Source organism: Arachis hypogaea, chromosome 1, assembly GCF_003086295.3.
Source record: "Arachis hypogaea cultivar Tifrunner chromosome 1, arahy.Tifrunner.gnm2.J5K5, whole genome shotgun sequence".
Classification (NCBI taxonomy): domain Eukaryota; kingdom Viridiplantae; phylum Streptophyta; class Magnoliopsida; order Fabales; family Fabaceae; genus Arachis; species Arachis hypogaea.
The window spans coordinates 102,723,249-102,741,754 of NC_092036.1; the positions used below are offsets into that span (position 1 = coordinate 102,723,249).

The window sequence follows — 18,506 nt, forward strand, 5'->3', positions numbered from 1 at the left end:
CTTGAATGAAACCTATGTTGGGCAGCTTCTATGTTTCCTTGTTGGTAGCTTCTTTCTTTTCCCATCCCATACTACGCTTCTTCTATTTGATTGGACGAGCTCTTGGATCTACGGAGAGCTTATGACATATCACATCTGGACTTATTCCAAGCATATCAGCTAGAGTCCAGGCGAATAGGTCGGAATTTTCTCTGAGCAAGGTAATAAGCTTCCGTGTTTCATCTACATTCAAAACGTAACTGATGTTAGTGTTTTGATGTTCATCATCAGTTAGTGTTACCTTTCGAAGGCTATCGATCGGTGAAGGTCGTTCTTCTTCATTTAGCTGCGGGTCTAGGTCATTTATCTTTGGCATGTCATTTGTATTGTAGACCGAGTTAATCCTCGAAATGGGTCCATCGGTTTATTTGATCTTAAGTCCTGCATTGTAGCACTGTCTTGCCTCCTTTCGCTCAAAATGGATAGTTGCAATAACATCATCCTGCATATGAAACTTAACACACAGGTAAACAGTAGAGACAATAGCCCCAAAAGAATTCAGGGAGGGTCTCCCTAGTATGATATTATACAGGCTAATACAATCAACTACCAAATATTGAATGTCTAAAGTTTTAGAGTTAGGATACTCCCCTAGGGTGGTCCACACCCATACATAACCTATTACTGGGACTCTTTCTCCGGAGACACTGACTAGCTCCCCAGATGATGGTTAGAGTGCTTTTTCGTTTAACTGCATCTTCTTAAAATTAGATAAGAAGAGTACGTCTGTGCTGCTCCCGGGGTCCATAAGTACTTTTCGGATTGTCATGTCTCCATTTGTTATTGAAATTACTACAGGGTCGTTGAGGTTAGCACTTTGTGATTGTAGATCCGAGCTCTTAAAAGTTATGCTAGGAGTAGTAAAAGTCGGCTATTGTTGTGTTATTTCTCCTTCTAATGTGAGCATGGACCTATAACTCCTTTTCTTGCTGAGCTTGTCTCTCCACCACATGCGAATCCTCCTGATATGTAGTTATTTTTCATGTTGCATTAGATTGACTAGAGGTGGGCCATTGCTCTTTATTGGTAACCAGGGTTGTGTGCCGAGGATCTCATACCATCGAGACTATAACATTTTTTGTATCCGACCGCTTACATATTTATCTGGTGCGAATTTTGAGAATGTTCACAATTGAACCGGCAAGTACATAAATTAAAATAGAAGAATAATAGACTCAATCCATAGAAATAAACAGAGCTCCTAACTTTAAACAAGAAGGTTTAGTGGGTCATGACTTACAGACAAAAACAAGAATTCTGAAAAAGGCATAAATGCGGAAGTGAGAAGATCCGAAGGTTCAAGATGCCCCCTAAAGGGTGAATCTTTTTCCTTTTATATTTAGTCTAATTTGATTTGATAATAAAATAAAATATTAAATCCTGAAACTAAAATATATTGTTTGTAAATAAAAATTACAAGAATAAAAAGATAACTAATAAAAGCTAAATCCTACTAGAGATAGTCCAAGAGTGGGCCTTCAACTCGGACTGCCTGGCACTAAATGCCAATTGGGCGTTTAGCGCCCAATGAGGGCAGGAGCGTTGCTGTCTTGTAAGGGTTGATGGCGCTAAACGCTAAGCTGGCGTTTAGCGCCCAAAGGGATACTTCAAATCTTTAGCTTTTTTCTCCAAACTCTGCTAAATTGTTCCGAATTTCGCTAGAAATCCTAAAAACACTAACACAACTCAAAGTAGCATTCAAAGAGAATTTTTTCACTTAAACATAACAAAACTTAATAAATTTTAACTGAAAGCAACTAGAAAATAAAGGGAAAAGGGGTACAAGATATTCACGCATCGTTGTCCAACAATCATTGCCGTGCTAGGTGCTCCAGTAAGTCTTTGGCCACCATACATTCGTTAGTGATATGCCCAAACTTCTGGTGGAAAGCACAATGGTTGTTCTGTCAACATACATTTTGATCCTGGTAGGTTCCTGCCTTACTGGGTAGTTTGATAAGCTTTGTATAGAGGATCTCCTTGATGATGTCTTCTCTCTTCGTATTGAATTTGGTGTAGGAGTCAAACTTTGGTGTCAGCTTGAACGACTTTTTAAGGTCCTTATTACACTGAGACATGTGCTACCTTTCTTCATTTCGACGCGGTTGTTGTTTTTTCATACCCCAAGCTTCACCAAATTCTTCGATCTCCATTTGTCCTGAGGCATTTTCTCAGAATTCTGCCAATGTCTTCGACTTGGTAACGGCTATAGTTTCTTGAAATTTTCTGGGGCGGAGGCCGCTTTTAAGTGCGTGTAGGTGCACATCGAGACTAAGGTCCGGGATCTTCATGGTGACTTTAGCGAATCGGGTTATATAGTCTTCGATGTGGGGTTATTCAAAATTGGGCCCCACGGTGGGCACTAATGTTCCTGCCTGATATGAGATTCTGAGATATAGCTCGTTTCAGAGGGCATTTCTTTATCCAGCTTCCTGCTATGAGTTGAGCTATGATCTCTTAGTCTATCCGTCTGACGTTGGAACCGAAGTTAGAGATCTACAAAAAAGACTCTGAAGCTCAAGTCAGTATTAAATCTTAAAAAACCAAACTTATCAAGTGGGGATCTCTCTCGGTATTTAATGATCTGGTTACTTATGTTTGTTCTCTATTTCTTGTTGTGATGGAACCGATCTTAGCGTTTATGTTCCGAGAATCTTGGTCCCTTCCGTTGAGGTCCGAGATTTTCTTTATAAATAAAAAAAGTTGTTCTAAAGTGTAACATTGTTGTCCGAGATAATAGGGATGAACCAATTTAAAATTTATTAAATTTTATATTTTTAAATAAAATATTAACTGTTTAACTTTTTTTTAATAATTCAGCACTACACTTTTAAAAACCGTAATAAACATCTTACTCATATCATCCAATCATTTCACCATGCACTTCTTTCTCGTTCTCCTTTAAAAAAAATTCAAAAATAAATTACTGCTTTGTTCTTTTATTTATTTTATATTGGCAGTAGGCTAAAAATAATCATTTAGAAAACAAAATTAATGATGCATAAACTAGGGATGGTAGAGCTTCACTTGTTTGAAGTATTCAATAGGAACAATGTCCTTCCTCGTCATTGGTGTTCCTGTGTGGGTAGCCAATTTCAAGATATAACTTGTTCTACTCAGCGCTTGAACTCGCTTCTCCTTAGAATGGATGAAGTATACACCGACTCTTTCAAGAACGACGGTTGTGAGTACCTGCAAATGTACTCTAACACTTAAGTCAGAATGAGTACAAGATGATATAGATATTATTTAGAGTGAATAATACTCTTTGCATAATTAAGGTTTTGTATTTATAAAGTTGTTGTGCTACACGCGATTACTCAGTGGACCAAATATTTCAGAGTTGTTGAAGATGTTAGTCTATTTATGTGGTAATTGCTCTTTAGTGATATTTGACTTTATAGGATAAGTACGTTAGAAGAGAAAAATACGTATTCCACATACTCCACTTTCTCCTGATGTAGCAAATTACGATTTATAGTTTTACCTGGGCCGGGTTATAGCCAATGATCACAGCTCCCAAGCTTGACCTGTGAAAGTTTTCAATTAAACATGTTGAGCTTTCGACCTATAAATGGGAATTGTGATTATAATAGCCCCCAAACTCAACTTTTGGATTGAAAAGAAAGAATAAAAAGGAAAACATTCGTAGTGAAAAAGTTATATTGAAATATTGTGAACGATCGAACAGATAAAATAGATAAACAAATAAATAAATAAAATGGATAAAAAAGATTAGAAAGTGAGATAGTTATGTCCATATGTTAATCAATTATGAAATGAGTGGTAGCCCCCCAAACTTAGTCAATTATTACATTGACACTTATTCAAAAACCAATTGAATAGTAAGAGTTATTCGATCAATATAATTGTGTGGGAGATACTTTTTCGCTCAACAATAATTTTTTATGGCATGCATATAGTATTTGATTGACGCGAACTGAAAAGTTCGAAAATATGTATTTATTTGACAGAATATAATGATCAATTGTCTTGAGAATTCTCCAATCCACAACAACTTATTGACGAATTTCTTACTCAAAGAAATTAATTATTGAATATTAAGTGAAAAATAAAGATGTTGTAACATAAATAAAATGTGTTGAAAGTAAACATGCATAAATTATTGTAAAATATAAAAATAAAAAGAATGAGTTTTTTTTTTGGTTTCCCACGGTATTCCCCAACCCGACAGGTCAAGGACTAATCCGTCGCGGTACTGAGCTCCATTTAAGGGTTTGCCGCTAATCACCCATATATCAAGTAACGATAATTGCTAATTGAGTTTGTTTTTGGATTGGTAAAAAGTTATTTTTTTGGATTGATTAATTGATTGATTTTGATATATGAAATGATAAGATACATAAATAATGTGAAGCAATTCGAGTATATAAAGTAATAAATATCTCATAAGAAGTTATAATGTATTAAAATTTGACATAAAAAGTTTATATAAGCGAACTAGATTATGCATATACATGATTTTAGCGAGGTAGAAATGACTTAGTAATTTAATTTGTTGAGGTCATTTGCCTTTCATTGCATTCTGTTGCTGAGCTAATAGGTTGGTCATCATCTGGACCTCGACTTATAGGTCAACGTTCATAATTTATAACTCGATCTGAGTTGGTAGAGGAGGAGGTTAAGTTTGCTCACCACCCATGATCGATGTCCTATAAAAAAGAGAAAATAACAAGTGGATAAAGAAAATGTGGGGTAACGCTAAAGTCGGGCATTTATTTTCGTAGATTTGGATTAGGTAAGTTCCAACTTATGGCATTATGAATGATAATGACGATTTCTTCTACGAGAAATATGGTTGAGTATAATAACAAAGTAATGTAGTAGTAGTAGTATTGTTGTTCTTCTACATAAAGGATAAATTAAAGACAAAACAAGCAATGGAACAAGAAAGTTAAAAATCATCGTAAAATTTAGTCGATTCAATTGTTTGGTTACATTATAAAGCAATAGAAATACTTTAGTTTTACATACAAGTAAAGTTAAAAGAGAAAAATTGAAAATTTCATATATGCAAAAGTCTTTTAAAATCGAAAAAAACTTCATGTGTGAAATGGAGCTATAATCGCTAAAAACATATAATAAGTAGCAGTTTGGGTTTGACATACATCACCTAATTGAATGAGATCTTATTAAAATTCTATAAACTTTCAATAGATAGCAAAATATATAAATAAATAGTAAATAAATAAATAAAGGTGCGTTCAACCATGTATTTGAAAGTTTTCAATAATACATTAAAACAATTGAGAAAGAATAAGAAAAAATGTAACTTATTAACATGTCAATATGAATAAGAAGTAGTTTTGTATTTTGTTGTTTCACTCGGTGGGGCAGAAATTAGTTTACTCGGCCCCACGATGGGCATCAAATGTTCCTGTGTGGGTAGTCGATTCTAAGATATAGCTCGTTCTACTCAGAGCTTGAACTCGCTTCTCTTTGGAGGGGATAAAGTATATGTCGGTTCTTCCAAGAACTGCAGCGGTGACTACCTGCAAAGGTACTCCAAACGCTCAAGTCAGAATGAATACAGGATGATATAGATATTATTCAAAGTAAATAACGTATCTCTTTGCGCAGTTAAGGTTTTGTATTTATAGAGTTGTTATGCTACAGGTAGAGATGGAAATAGGCCAGGCGGCTTCTCAGGAGCCTGCAGCCTGACCTGTATTTGGCCTGTCCTTTATAAAAGTCTTAATATGTTAATAGGCCAGGTCCAAACTCACTAATTAGCCTTATTGGCCTATCAGGCCTGCCTGTTCTATTAAAACATAATTAAATATATAAATTATTTTTTATTATTAACACAATTATTAGATATTTTAAATTTATTATATTTTATCATAAATACTTTTGTATATTTTAAGTACTTTAAAATTTTAAAAAATCTTATAAATATTGAATATGACATATTACATATAAATATTTTTATTAAAAATAATTTTTTAAAATAATATTTTTATTTTTGTAAAAAAAAATTCTCAGCTCTTTTAGTAGGCTACTAGCCAGGCCAGATTGAATAACAGGCCAGGCTTAGTACTTTGAAAAAAGCCTATAACAGGTTGTAGGCCAGGTCCAGACCAATTAACTACATGACAGGCTAGGCCTGTTAAGAGCAAAGCCTGACCTGACCTGGCCTGTTTACACCCTTAGTTACAGGCGGTTACTCAGTAGGCCTAATATTGCGGAGCTGTTGAGGATGTTAGCCTATTTATATGATAATGGCTCTTCAGTGATGTTTGACTTTATAGAATAAGCCCGTTAGAAGATCAAAACATGTACTCCACGTACTCTTGGTGTAGCATGTGTTTATTTAGTTTTAAGCAAATTTCGATTTATAATTTTACCTGGACCATGTTATAGCCAAGAATCAGGTAGTAATTAGTATCTCATATCCATTATACATATCCAATGATGCTTTGCTTTGCTTTTGGATTATTTAATGATGGTATTCACAATAGTTTTAGAGATGCTTATTTTACTTTGGGATTACTGAAGGATGAATGAAAATATATTGAAGCTATCAAAAAAGTTTCAAGTTGGGATTTAGGTGATTATCTAAAAAAACTTTGTATCATGAGGTTGATGTCAAATAGTGTGAGTAGACCAGAATATGTTTAAGAAAAAACTTAGAGGTTTCTATCTGATGATATTTTATATAATGAGAAAAAAATTATCTAAAAATTGAGGTTCTTCTTTGATTCTAATAAAAATTTATTTTTCAATGATTCATATTGTGTTGTTTTCTATATTTTTTTTTATTTGTCCTTATATTTTTGTTCTTTTTGTTTACATATTTACTTTTGAATTATGATCAGCTAAAAACAAGATGCTCATATAAAATTTAGATGATATTGTAAGGTAATAGCAAGAGCTTAAAGGAATATCCTCCTATGCCTTTTTCAGCATGTATTTGTGAGGCTAAAATTTTAAAATAGTTTAGTTTCTAAGTAGCTGAATTATGATAAGAACACCTTAAAAAATGAATTTCAAAAATTATTCTCATCCTTAATAGAAGCATTAATAATATTTTTTTTTTAGAAAATTATGAAAACAATTTCTAAAAAAAATGGTGGAGTATTCTTTGTATATAGCCATGGAAGAACAGGTAAGACCTATCTTTGGACAATTTTGACTTCTTTTTTAAGGTCACAAAAAATTATTAATCTTACTGTTGCATTGAGTGGTGATATGGGCGTTATAATTCGGCCATTATCCCTATCACAACGGCCACTAGCGCAGCAAACTCGGATATAAGGAGCATAAATGGACTAGGTCAAAACAAACGATACTGTAACCTAGAAGGGAATAAGCAATATTCACAGTAACAGAACCTACCAAAAATCAAGGAAAAAGCTTAAGTCCATTAATTAAACTCAATCCCTCTCTATAAAAGCAAGGAAGAGGACACAAGCAAGTCAAGTCGATCACTAACAATAATTTAATAATCTCAAGCTCCTTTTTAATATATTTTGATACACTGACTTGACCATTGGAGTGCTTTTTGCAAGTGTTTCGGCTTCATGTGCCCATCCAGGCCAACATATAGCTCTTCAATGATCCATCAGTGACTAGCGAGGAGGCGTTATTGCTCGGCCATATTTCCATGACCAGAATATTTGGCCCCCACCGTGGGGCATGGAAGTTATCTCACCATTATTATTTCTTTTTCTCTCACCTTTCTGTTGTAGGTGCAGTCGAGATGATTGATAACGATATTGGTGCGAATTTTGAAAACCACAAACTAACCGACAAGTGTACCGGGTCGTACTAAGTAATACCTCAAGTGAATGATGATCGATCCCATGAAGATTGATGGATCAAGCAACAATAATTGAGTGATTAACTTAATCAGACAAGCAAAAAGGAGTATTTTGAGTCCAAAATTGCATAAAACAGTAATCAGAGAATTTAAGAAAGCAGACAGTAAAGAGGTTGTGAAAATTATATGGGAAAACAGTTAAGGTTTTGGAGATATTTACTTTTCCAGATTAACAATTCTTACTAACTACTTTAATCATGCAAGATTCAATTCATGTCAAACTTTATTTGATTAAACCTTAATTCCTTAGTGATTTAATCTCCTCTAACCTAATCAACCGCCAATTCCTTGTTCTCTTAAATTAGATTAAAGGTTTAAGTCCAATTCTAATTTATTAGCCACACAAACCCTAAATATCCAGAGATAAGATGATTATATGTCACATATCACGTTAAGTCCATGTAATTAGAGAATTATGAGGAATTACTTTCAAGATGTTATTCAAGTGAGTTAAATTTTTTAAGATTCAACAAGAATTCAAGTAGAAAGAGAGTTATCTTTTAATATACTATAATTCCTAGGATGAAGAACAAAAGCAATCTTTGAATTTAAATCAATGCATTAAATAAAAGTAGAATGATAATAGTATTAATCTATCAAAATAAACAGAGTTCCTAACCTTAACAGAGGAAGTTTAGTTGCTCATGGCTCAGAGAAAAACTAGGGTTCTAAAATTTTGTAAAGTGCGGAATGAGGAAGAAGAGGAGAAGAGAGCCCGAAGGGTTGAATCTTTTCTCCTTTTATATCTAACCTAATTCATTTGAAAATAAAATAAAATAATAAATTCTAAAACCTAAAAGATTGTGTTTTGTTTAATAATAATAAAAAATAAATAATAAATAAAAACTAAAAAGAAACTAAAGCTACGAAGCCTTCCTTGGAACTCCAAAACGTGCTATTGGCGCTAAATGCCAGGTTTGGGCTGCATTGTTGAAGTTACTGTCCTCCTAGCGCTAAACGCCAGGGTTGGAGTTCAATGCCATTAGCATGTGGTTCTGGGCACGCTTTACGATGCACCTAATGCTAAACGCCGAGTCGTGGCGTTTAGCGTCAGCTTGACAACAAGCTTGCACAAAGTACGAGGTGCCTGGCGTTAAACGCCAAGTAGCAGCATCGCTAGCTTGACAGCATCCTATATCCTTTTTCTTCTGCACGAACTCTGTCAAACTTACCTGAATCTTTTGTAAAATCAATAGAACCACAATGCGCATCAAAATAGCAGCCAAACAGGCCTAAAACACTAAAATCTCATAAAAACTTAGTAAATCTATATCTAAAATACTAAGAAAATATAGAAAAGATGCTCACGCATCAAGTACGGTATACCCCGGATGTCACCGACTCAACTAGTGGCGAGGAACGAGGAACTTGAAGCCAAGGTCTAAAGAATGGCTGAACTCCTGGCTCAACACCAGAACGGAAAGCACAACGGAAAAAACCACAAGAATGCCAATAGCCTAAGCTCGGAAGATCATCCAACCCTTCCGAAAATGAATTTGACAATATCCAACCCCTTTTCCGAGGATATCATGAAGTTTCAAATGCCAAAGGGCTTTACTCTACCCATCACGCTAAAGCTATATAAAGGACTTGGTGGCCCACATATTCACATCACCAAATTCCAGTCTATAATGTTTTTGAACGGAGCCTCTGATCCTATACTTTGCCGATCTTTTCCTACCTTTTTAGACAGAGCTGCTTTGCTTTGATTCTCTAACTTTTCTGCAGGTTCCATTTCGAGTTTTGAAGAATTTGTCGAAGCTTTCACCAACCATTTTGCTGCTTATAAAATATACGTGCATGGCTCCAATTACCTCAACATTATCAAACAAGGCCATCACGAGAGTCTGAAGGACTACATGACCAAATTTGCCCAAGAAGCCATGAAGATACCTGGTCTCAATCGGGACGTTCATTTACATGTGCTAAAGAGCGATTTGCAACCTGAGAAATTCCAAGAAACCATAGCAATGGCAAAACCAAAGACCTTAGATGAGTTTCAGGAAAAAATCCGCAGGTCAAATCAAAATCAAAGAACTCCGTAAAGCTCGAAAGACAGAAAAACAACAACAACCTCATAGAGAAGACGAAAGATATCACAAAACCCAGAATGCCCGAGACAACAGAAAACCATTCAACACAAAGAGAGAAGATATCATAGAAGAAATCCTATACTCCAAGCTAATTAAACCTCCGACTAAGGTAGGAATGTATCATGATCAAAAGTATGTGGATAAATAAAAAAATTGCACTTTCATCAAAAGTTCAAACGCACCACTAATGAGTGTGTAGTTGCAAAAGATTAACTTGAAAGGCTAGCTCGCCAAGGGCTTCTGGACAAATATGTAGATGGACACATAAAAAAAGGAAGACATGGCATTACACGAGGGAAATAACCAATCAAATTCAACTAAAGACAAGGGCAAATGGACGAACCCTAATCCGCCATCACAACCCTGAGGAGTAATAAATTGTATGTTTAGAGGTTTCACAGGTGGTGATAGCACAAGCTAGCTAGAAAACGAGGCTACTGAGCAATGTTACCAGTAGAGGGAACAAAATTGACAAACACGATGAACTGTGACACAACTACTATAACTTTCACTCAATCTGACCGTCTCTCATCCAATCCGAACATAGATGGCCCGGTGGTCATCTTAATACAAACTAGCGGCCTTTTGGTAAGAAAGGTTTTATTAGATCTAGGTAGTAGTGCTGACATATTGTTTTATTCTACTTTTCAAAATGAAGCTAAGTGACAAGGTCATGCAACCTTCATCTGGTGAACTGGTAGGATTTTTGGGAGAACGAGTACCCATCCTTAGGTATGTATGGCTGAAAACAACACTAGGTGATCAACCTGAATAAAAAATAGTAGACGTTCAATATTTGGTTTTAAATTGCATCAATCCTTATAACATAATTCTCAACAAACCATCACTAAACTGTTTTGGTGCAATAATATTTACTGCTCATTTGTGTGTTAAATTCTCTGTGCAGGACGGTATAATTGCTATAGTATACGCTGACCACAAAGAAGTCAGACAATGCTACAATGCGAGCCTCAAACAAAACCCAAAGAGCTACTCACATAGAACATGTTCAGGATGTATATCATATAGAAGAAGCTTCATTGCTCTCGGAACTAGATCCCCGAACTTGACCTCTGTGATAGGCCATTGCCCATGGATGACCTACAAAAGGTACCTCCAACCAATGACCCAAACTGTTATACATATGTCGGAAATGCTCTCCCTGCAGGTGATCAGGTACAATTAATCTCCTTACTACAAGCCAATGCCGACCTCTTCACTTGGACACTAGCAAACATTCTAGGCATTGACCCCAGGATTGTATGCCATAAGCTAGCAATCGATCCTACCATCCGATCTATAGCGCAAAAAAAGCACAACATGGGAATAGAGAAGCAAACAACATCCATGGAAGAAATGAAAAAATTACTTGCTGTAGGACTCATAAAAGAAATTAGATTCACCACTTGACTCTCAAATGTGGTAATGATGAGGAAAAAGCCAGGTAAATGGCGCATGTTCATCGACTTCAATAATCTCAACAAAGCATGCCCTAAGGATGCATATTCATTACCTTGCATAGATAAGCTCGTAGATAATGCATCTAGTTTTAACAATTTGAGTTTCATGGACACATACTCTGGATATAACCAAATCCTAATGCATCCTGCTAACCAGGATAAAACGGCCTTTATAACTGAGTTTGGAAACTTTTGTTATAAAATAATGCTGTTTGGCCTTAAGAATGCAGGTGCCACATATAAGCGATTGATGGACAAGGTTTTCCAACAATAGATAGGACAGAACATGGTCGCCAAGACACCCAACGGAGCCTCACATCACTCTGACCTAGCCGAGATATGTGCACAACTACGATGATACAATATGAGACTAAACCTTAAAAACTATGCATTTGGCGTTCAAGGAGGAAAATTCCTCGATTTTATCTTGACCTCCTGAGGTATACAGGCAAATCCAGAAAAATGCAATGCTATATTATAGATGCAAGTCCAAAGACAACAAAAGAAGTCCAACAATTAACAGGCAGACTAGCAGCTCTGTCACGTTTCCTAGCCACTATAGTAAACCGATCATACAATTTTTTTTTAAATACTTCGCAATAGAAACAAATTTCAATGCAATGAAGATTGTGAAAGGTCTTTTTAGGAACTGAAGACACTACTATCGACACCTCCAATACTTCAAAAACCTGAACTCGGTAAACCTCTCTACTTGTATTTATCTGTCTCTAATCATGCTATAAGTTCGGCTCTTGTTACAAAAACAAGAACGACTCAACACCAAGTCTACTTTGTCAGCAAAATCCTCTTACTAGCCAAGTAAAGATATCCAAAAGCTGAGCAGCTAGCCCATTAACGATGCATGAAGATTCTGTATGTAATTTCAAACAAAATAGTAAACTAGCCAAGTTGTTAAAGTAAACAAAGCTTATCATATGAAATGAAGCGCCTATAGTACTAAAGCAATTGATAAAAGTTTAAGAGATATTATGTCATTTATAGATAAGAATAATGCTAATTTAAATTGGTTGAGTGATCTTTTAACTAAGGGTTGTAATTTAAATTCAAGTAGTCTAATTTGACTAACAGCTCGGCCAAATTTTTAAGAAAATATTTCATAAACTTCATTCTCCAATTCTTTTATCCTAGCAGCTATATCTGCTTTATCAACCTCCAATTCTTTTGACTAATAATGAGTTTTTTTAATAGAAGGAAGAGGTAAATGCGGCAGTATTTCTTTCTTTATTCCACTTCTGGTGAGATCTTTTCTTATGAACATAATTTTTTTTTCTATAATTTTTCTTGTTACTAAAACCTTACCATTTACCTCTTTTAGGGTAATGATTTGCCGCATTTGATTCAGGAATGGAGCTGCACCAGTTAAGCGTGCTTCATGATTTTTTAAAAGCAACTCATTGTTGCGTTCAGCAACAAGAAGGTAAGAAATTAACTCAAACTATTTTTTAAATCATTTTTCTCGATACTGCTGCTGCAGGAGCACATTCGAGGCATAGAAGGTCGAGAAAATTCTCTAACATATCATTATCAGTTATCTTTTCCCCACATAATTTCGTTCGTGAGATGATTCGAAATATTGCTGAATTATATTCATTTATGGATTTAAAATCCTGTAGACGCAAGTGCATCCATTCATATTGGGTTTGAGAAAGTATCACTGTCTTTTGATGATTATAACTTTTTTCAAGGTCTTTTCACAGATCTGCAGAATCTTTTAATGTGAAATATTCATTTTTTAATCCTTCGTTAAGATAACGACGAAGGAAGATCATGCCTTTGGCTTTGTCCTTCTAAGATGTATTATTTTCAGCCTTAATGGTATCTCCAAGATCCATTGAATCAAGATGGATTTCAGCATCTAGTATCCATAATAAGTAGCTGTTTCCAAATATATCAAGAGTATTAAATTCAAGATGAGAGTTTTGACATAACAAAATTTTATTACCTGAGTCTTTCTAAAATTTTATCAGAGTCTTATATTGATAACGTGTCGTAAAATAAATAAATAAAAAAGATATAATAAATATAAAATAAAAACGTATAATTAGATAATTTTAGTATTAATATTCACCATAATTACTATCTAAATATAATAGAGATAATTCATATATATATTTATTAATATTATATGTTATAATGTACATATATATAAAAAAAGAAAGAAGTATTCAATACATTTATAACATAAAAAGAGAAAATTATTTTATTATTGTATATATATTACTTTAAAATAAATTCTTATTTATATATGTACAAAATCTTTTTTATCCTCTTTTATTAAATTTAAGTTTTCTTCTTAACATAACATTTTACTATAAAAAAGTTAAACCGTCCAAGTCATAAGTACTCATCCATATTATCATCTTTATCACAATAAGTATTTGTTTGTTATGTGGGTGGTGCCACCCGTCAGTTGACCTGACATGTGTTTTAATCTTTGGGGGAAAAATCTTAAGTATTTGTTTGTTATGTGGGTGGTGCCACCCGTCAGTTGACCTGACATGTGTTTTAATCTTTGGGGGAAAAATCTTGAGTTTTGTGCTGTGTGGTCGCTTTCTCTCTTAGTTTCTATACGGTAAAAGGGTCTTCGGATGTAATTTGAATTAATTGTATGTTTTTCATATTGGAAATTTTTTAAATGAATAAAACTGAAAATAAAATTATTTGTGAATTTTTAAGAGGCAAAGAGAAGATCTACAAAGAAAACCAAGAAAAAAAATATTGAATTCATCCTCCCATTCAAAATCAAGAAGAACCCCATATACTTGGGAGACTTGGTCCCCCAAGCTGCTTTCTCACAAGTTATTTAACAAAATAAAATGTTCATTCAACACATCATTTTAATCACAGTAAAAATTAATAACAACCTTCTCTTCTAAATTCTAATACATTCAAACATCATCTTTATCAGGTCAAGACCACTCCAGTTTCTTCTCCACCCATAGCCCCCATAGGTAACATTTATCTAGCCATCACAAACCTCCCCCACTATCAGTCCATCAACCAAGTACCAAGACATTAATCAATTTCAAATGTACTGAACGTGCCTGTTATTGGGAGATTCGAGTCCAGTAAATATTGATTTTAAACAAAAGACAATCACAATATCAAAAAGAGGATTGGTTTGTCACAAATATTATCGGAAAACGAGCAAGAACAACCAATGCTCTTCTCATACCAATCCCATCAAAACCAGCAGAAGCAGGAGAACCATAAAGCCTCCCTCCCTCCCAGAGTGAACAACAAATGATATCCGAGATCATGCACCATGCAACTCCATATTAGAAACCTCTTAATTAGAAATTATACACTCAAAAGATGTAGCAAGCAGAAAGCAAGCAGCAGCAGCAACACAACTCTATAAAAGACATACAATATCACATTGATTATCCAATAATAAACAAACCATCTTCCTTGTAAGTACAGCACTGTCAAAGGACAAGGGTATTTACATATACCAGCTTCACACTGTATTAGTGAGAAGCATAGTAGTTATTTTCATTTGGAGTTGCTCAAATATCAACATTTTAGTTATTTCCTTGTCGCAGCACCCTCAACATAGACAGGAACAGGTTCAATATCTTGCAAACATCCTAGATATATTAATGTGCACTTATCTTGAAATTTGGAAAACTAGATACGAAAGTACTGCTTTATCATATGATGAATTAAGAACTCGAACCTGCATCATGCCGACCAGGATCAGAGTGAAGAGGCAGGTGAACAAAAATGGACCAAGGTAACTGAAAATTAAAATGCAATGATTTATGAATTCTTAAAGAGAAGATATCGAAAGAAAATCACAAAAGAATATTGAATTCTCCTTCGAACCAACAAGAACCCTATACTCGGAGATGATTTCCGAACCGTAAATTATTTTAACTACTAACTAATTAAATATACTTTAATTTTGAATTAAATTTTTTTAACAAAATAAAATGTTAAATTCATTCAACACTACATTTTAATCACGGCAAAAATTAGTAACAACCTTCTCTTCTAATACATTCAAACAAACATCATCTTAATCAGGTCAAGACCACTCCAGTTTCTTCTCCACTCCTAGCACCATAGGTAACTGATATATCTAGCCATCACAACCTCCCCCTTATCAATCCATCAACCAAGATATTTAGTCAATTTCAAATCGACTCAACGTGCCTGTTATTGGGACATTCCAATCCAATAATACTGATTTTAAACAAAAGACAAATACAATAGCGAAAAGAGGATTGATTTATCACAAAGATGACTGGAAATCGAGCAAGAACAACCAATGCTCTTCTGATACCAATCCCATCAAAACCAGCATAAGCAGGCGAACCATAAAGCCTTCCATCCTCCCTGAGTGAACAACAAATGATATCCGAGATCATGCAGCATACAACTCCGTATTAGAAAGCTCTTAATTGGAAATAATACACTCAAAAGTCAAAAGATGTAGCAACCAGAAAGCAAGTAGCAGCAGCAACACAATTCTATAAAAGACACATAATAATATCACATTGATTATCCAATAGTAAACAAACCATCTTCCTTGTCAACACATTACTGTCAAAGGACAAGGGTATTTTCATATACCAGCTTCTTACTGTATTACTGAGAAGTAAAAGTAGTTATTTTCATTGATTTTACTCAAATATCAAATTTACAGGAGTATGAAAAATTAGTTATTTCCTTGTCTCAGCACCCTCAAGATGGCCAGGAACAGGTTCAGTATATCAAGATAAAGAGTGACCGAGGCTCCAATGTACTCATCATAGGTAAATCGCTTGATCAGATTTTCAGTGTCATAGACAACAAAACCAGAGAAAATAATGGCACCAACTCCACCATAGATAGCATTTGCTGTTGAGCCTAGGGGGAAGAACATCTGCATGAAAAAATAGCAAGTCTTAAACAAGATAGATCTTGCAAACGTCCTAGATATATTAATGTGCACTTATCTTGAAATTTGGAAAACTAGATAAGAAAGTAGTGCTTTATCATATGATGAATTAAGAATTCGAACCTGCATCATGCCAACCAGGAACAGAGTGAAGAGGCAGGTGAACAAAAATGGACCAAGGTAACTGAAATCCTTGCCCTTCTTGGATGCCCAGAAGGCATAGCCAGTTAGAGAGGAAACCACTGCTGAGGTCAAAATCAAAGCTTCAAGGACAATTTTTCCTGCAAGCATTCAGTCAAAGATATAATTTTATCAGTATAAACAAAGCATAAAAAAGTAACCTGCAGCACATGTCAACAAACAAACCCTCACTACTCAACACAAATATGAAACCAAAGGGGAAAAAAAGGCATAGAAACATGTTATTCTACATGAATGGAGGAGAATGATACGAACCATCTGTGTTGGCACAAGTAACTCCAACAGTTAGACTTATTGAAGCGGTGAAAAGCCCAAGCAAGACGTAGTTGTGGGGATGCTTCTGCTGGTACTTGAGTAGAGGGAACAAGACTGCAACAAAATTCCCAATTGATTTGCAACAACAGATCAGCAAAATAATCCAAGCAAGAGAACAGAAACATAGGTAAAGAACATGGTCCTACAAATTGCAATAACAGATCCCTTTCATGTTTATCACAAAAGCTTAGATCAGCATATCTATTTTCTAATTTGTTTTCCCGAAGCTTCTAATAATGAACAGAATAGAAGATTCTAAACCCTAAAATCAGAATTGAAGTGGAAAATAGAGAGAGAAGCGTACATATGAAGGGGAGGAAGATGACGAAGAAGAGGAGGCCAGGACTGCCCCTAAGGAGAGCACTGATGGGAGTGTAGAAGACGGTGATGGAGGATACGATGGTGGTGAGCACGATCTGCGCGGAGAGGATCCCGTAGACCTTGCGGATGAATCCCCAGCGGAGCTGGTTCTCGCCGACACTGAGACCTGGGTAGAGAGTCTCCCCTGACTCGACGTCGTAATCCTCCCGCTTGCCGGTGCTCACCGCCGTGTAACCGTGCATCTCTTGCTCACCACGCATTTCGGATTTCTTCTTCTTCTTCTACTCTTCCACCGAATGAAAGGATCAACACAACGGAAAGTTTGTTGCTAGCGATGACCGACGTTTACTTCTATACTTCTCGATGCCTCCAACACGTTCGATTATATTACCAACATAATCGACGGTCATAACTCGTAACTATGCCTGCTCACGTCGCTATCGTTTTTGTTGGTTCTTATTGTTTCTTCATTAAGCCCAACATGCAACAACAAGTGTATAAAAATCGTTTTTGTTGGTTTTTATTGTTTCTTCATTAAGCCCAACATGCAACAACAAGTGTATAAAAAATGGGCTAACCACGTCCAAAAAAAAAAACAAAGCGAACAAACTGGAAGCTAATGCTACTACTGATGCTAGTCCGCCAATGCAATCTTATACGGTTCATCATATTCATACATTTCATGGAATTTAATTTTGATGTATTATTATTACAAAGTAACTTTTTTTTGTTTCCACGGTATTTTTGGACTTGACAGATCAAGGACTAATCTGCTGCAATACTAACTCCATTTAAAAGTTTGTCGTTGGCCAATGGGTTGCTGCATGCAGCAGGCAGGATTCGAACTCCCACACTTGCTTAAGCGGACTAGTGAGCTAACCACTAGACCAACCCAATTTAGTTATTGCAAAGTAACTTTATACGTACATCTAATTACGTAAAGTCATATTAATAAAAATAATTATCTTTTATATCAATTACCTAAATTATTATCCAACATAACAATTGTAATTGTATGACTATATGTCAGTACATCAAAATTAAACTCATATTTATAACCTAAAAAATATATATTTAAATTTACATACATCTTTGTTTTTGTAGATTTAAACTTTTCAATTTAAACTCTATTTGTACTCTAAATTTTTCAATTCAATCTTATCTAATTCTACAAAATAAATTTACTTTTACTTAAATATAATATTTAGTTTTTTTTATATATTTTATAATATTAAATATTATTTATATATTATTAATAAATTAAATTATTAGCTTCTTGTGAACAAGAGAAGATTTTGATTCAAATCTTCACTTATTTATCATATGTA

General features: G+C 34.8%; 1 protein-coding gene and 1 long non-coding RNA gene across 2 annotated transcripts; both read right to left on the reverse strand.

Moving 5' to 3' along the window:
* Positions 1–14,667: 14,667 nt before the first annotated feature.
* Positions 14,668–15,585, reverse strand: LOC140174864 (uncharacterized). The gene is made up of 3 exons (XR_011864886.1): positions 15,445–15,585; positions 15,136–15,196; positions 14,668–14,811 (listed from the first exon to the last, which is right to left on the reverse strand). It is a non-coding gene; the product is annotated as an uncharacterized lncRNA (long non-coding RNA).
* Positions 15,586–15,912: 327 nt separating this feature from the next.
* Positions 15,913–18,456, reverse strand: LOC112705190 (BI1-like protein). Its single transcript, XM_025756041.3, has 4 exons — positions 17,162–18,456; positions 16,798–16,911; positions 16,465–16,622; positions 15,913–16,326 (listed from the first exon to the last, which is right to left on the reverse strand). The coding sequence occupies exons 1-4, from the start codon at positions 17,436–17,438 to the stop codon at positions 16,120–16,122; spliced, it is 756 nt and encodes a 251-aa protein (XP_025611826.1). The 5' UTR covers positions 17,439–18,456; the 3' UTR covers positions 15,913–16,119.
* Positions 18,457–18,506: the final 50 nt, after the last annotated feature.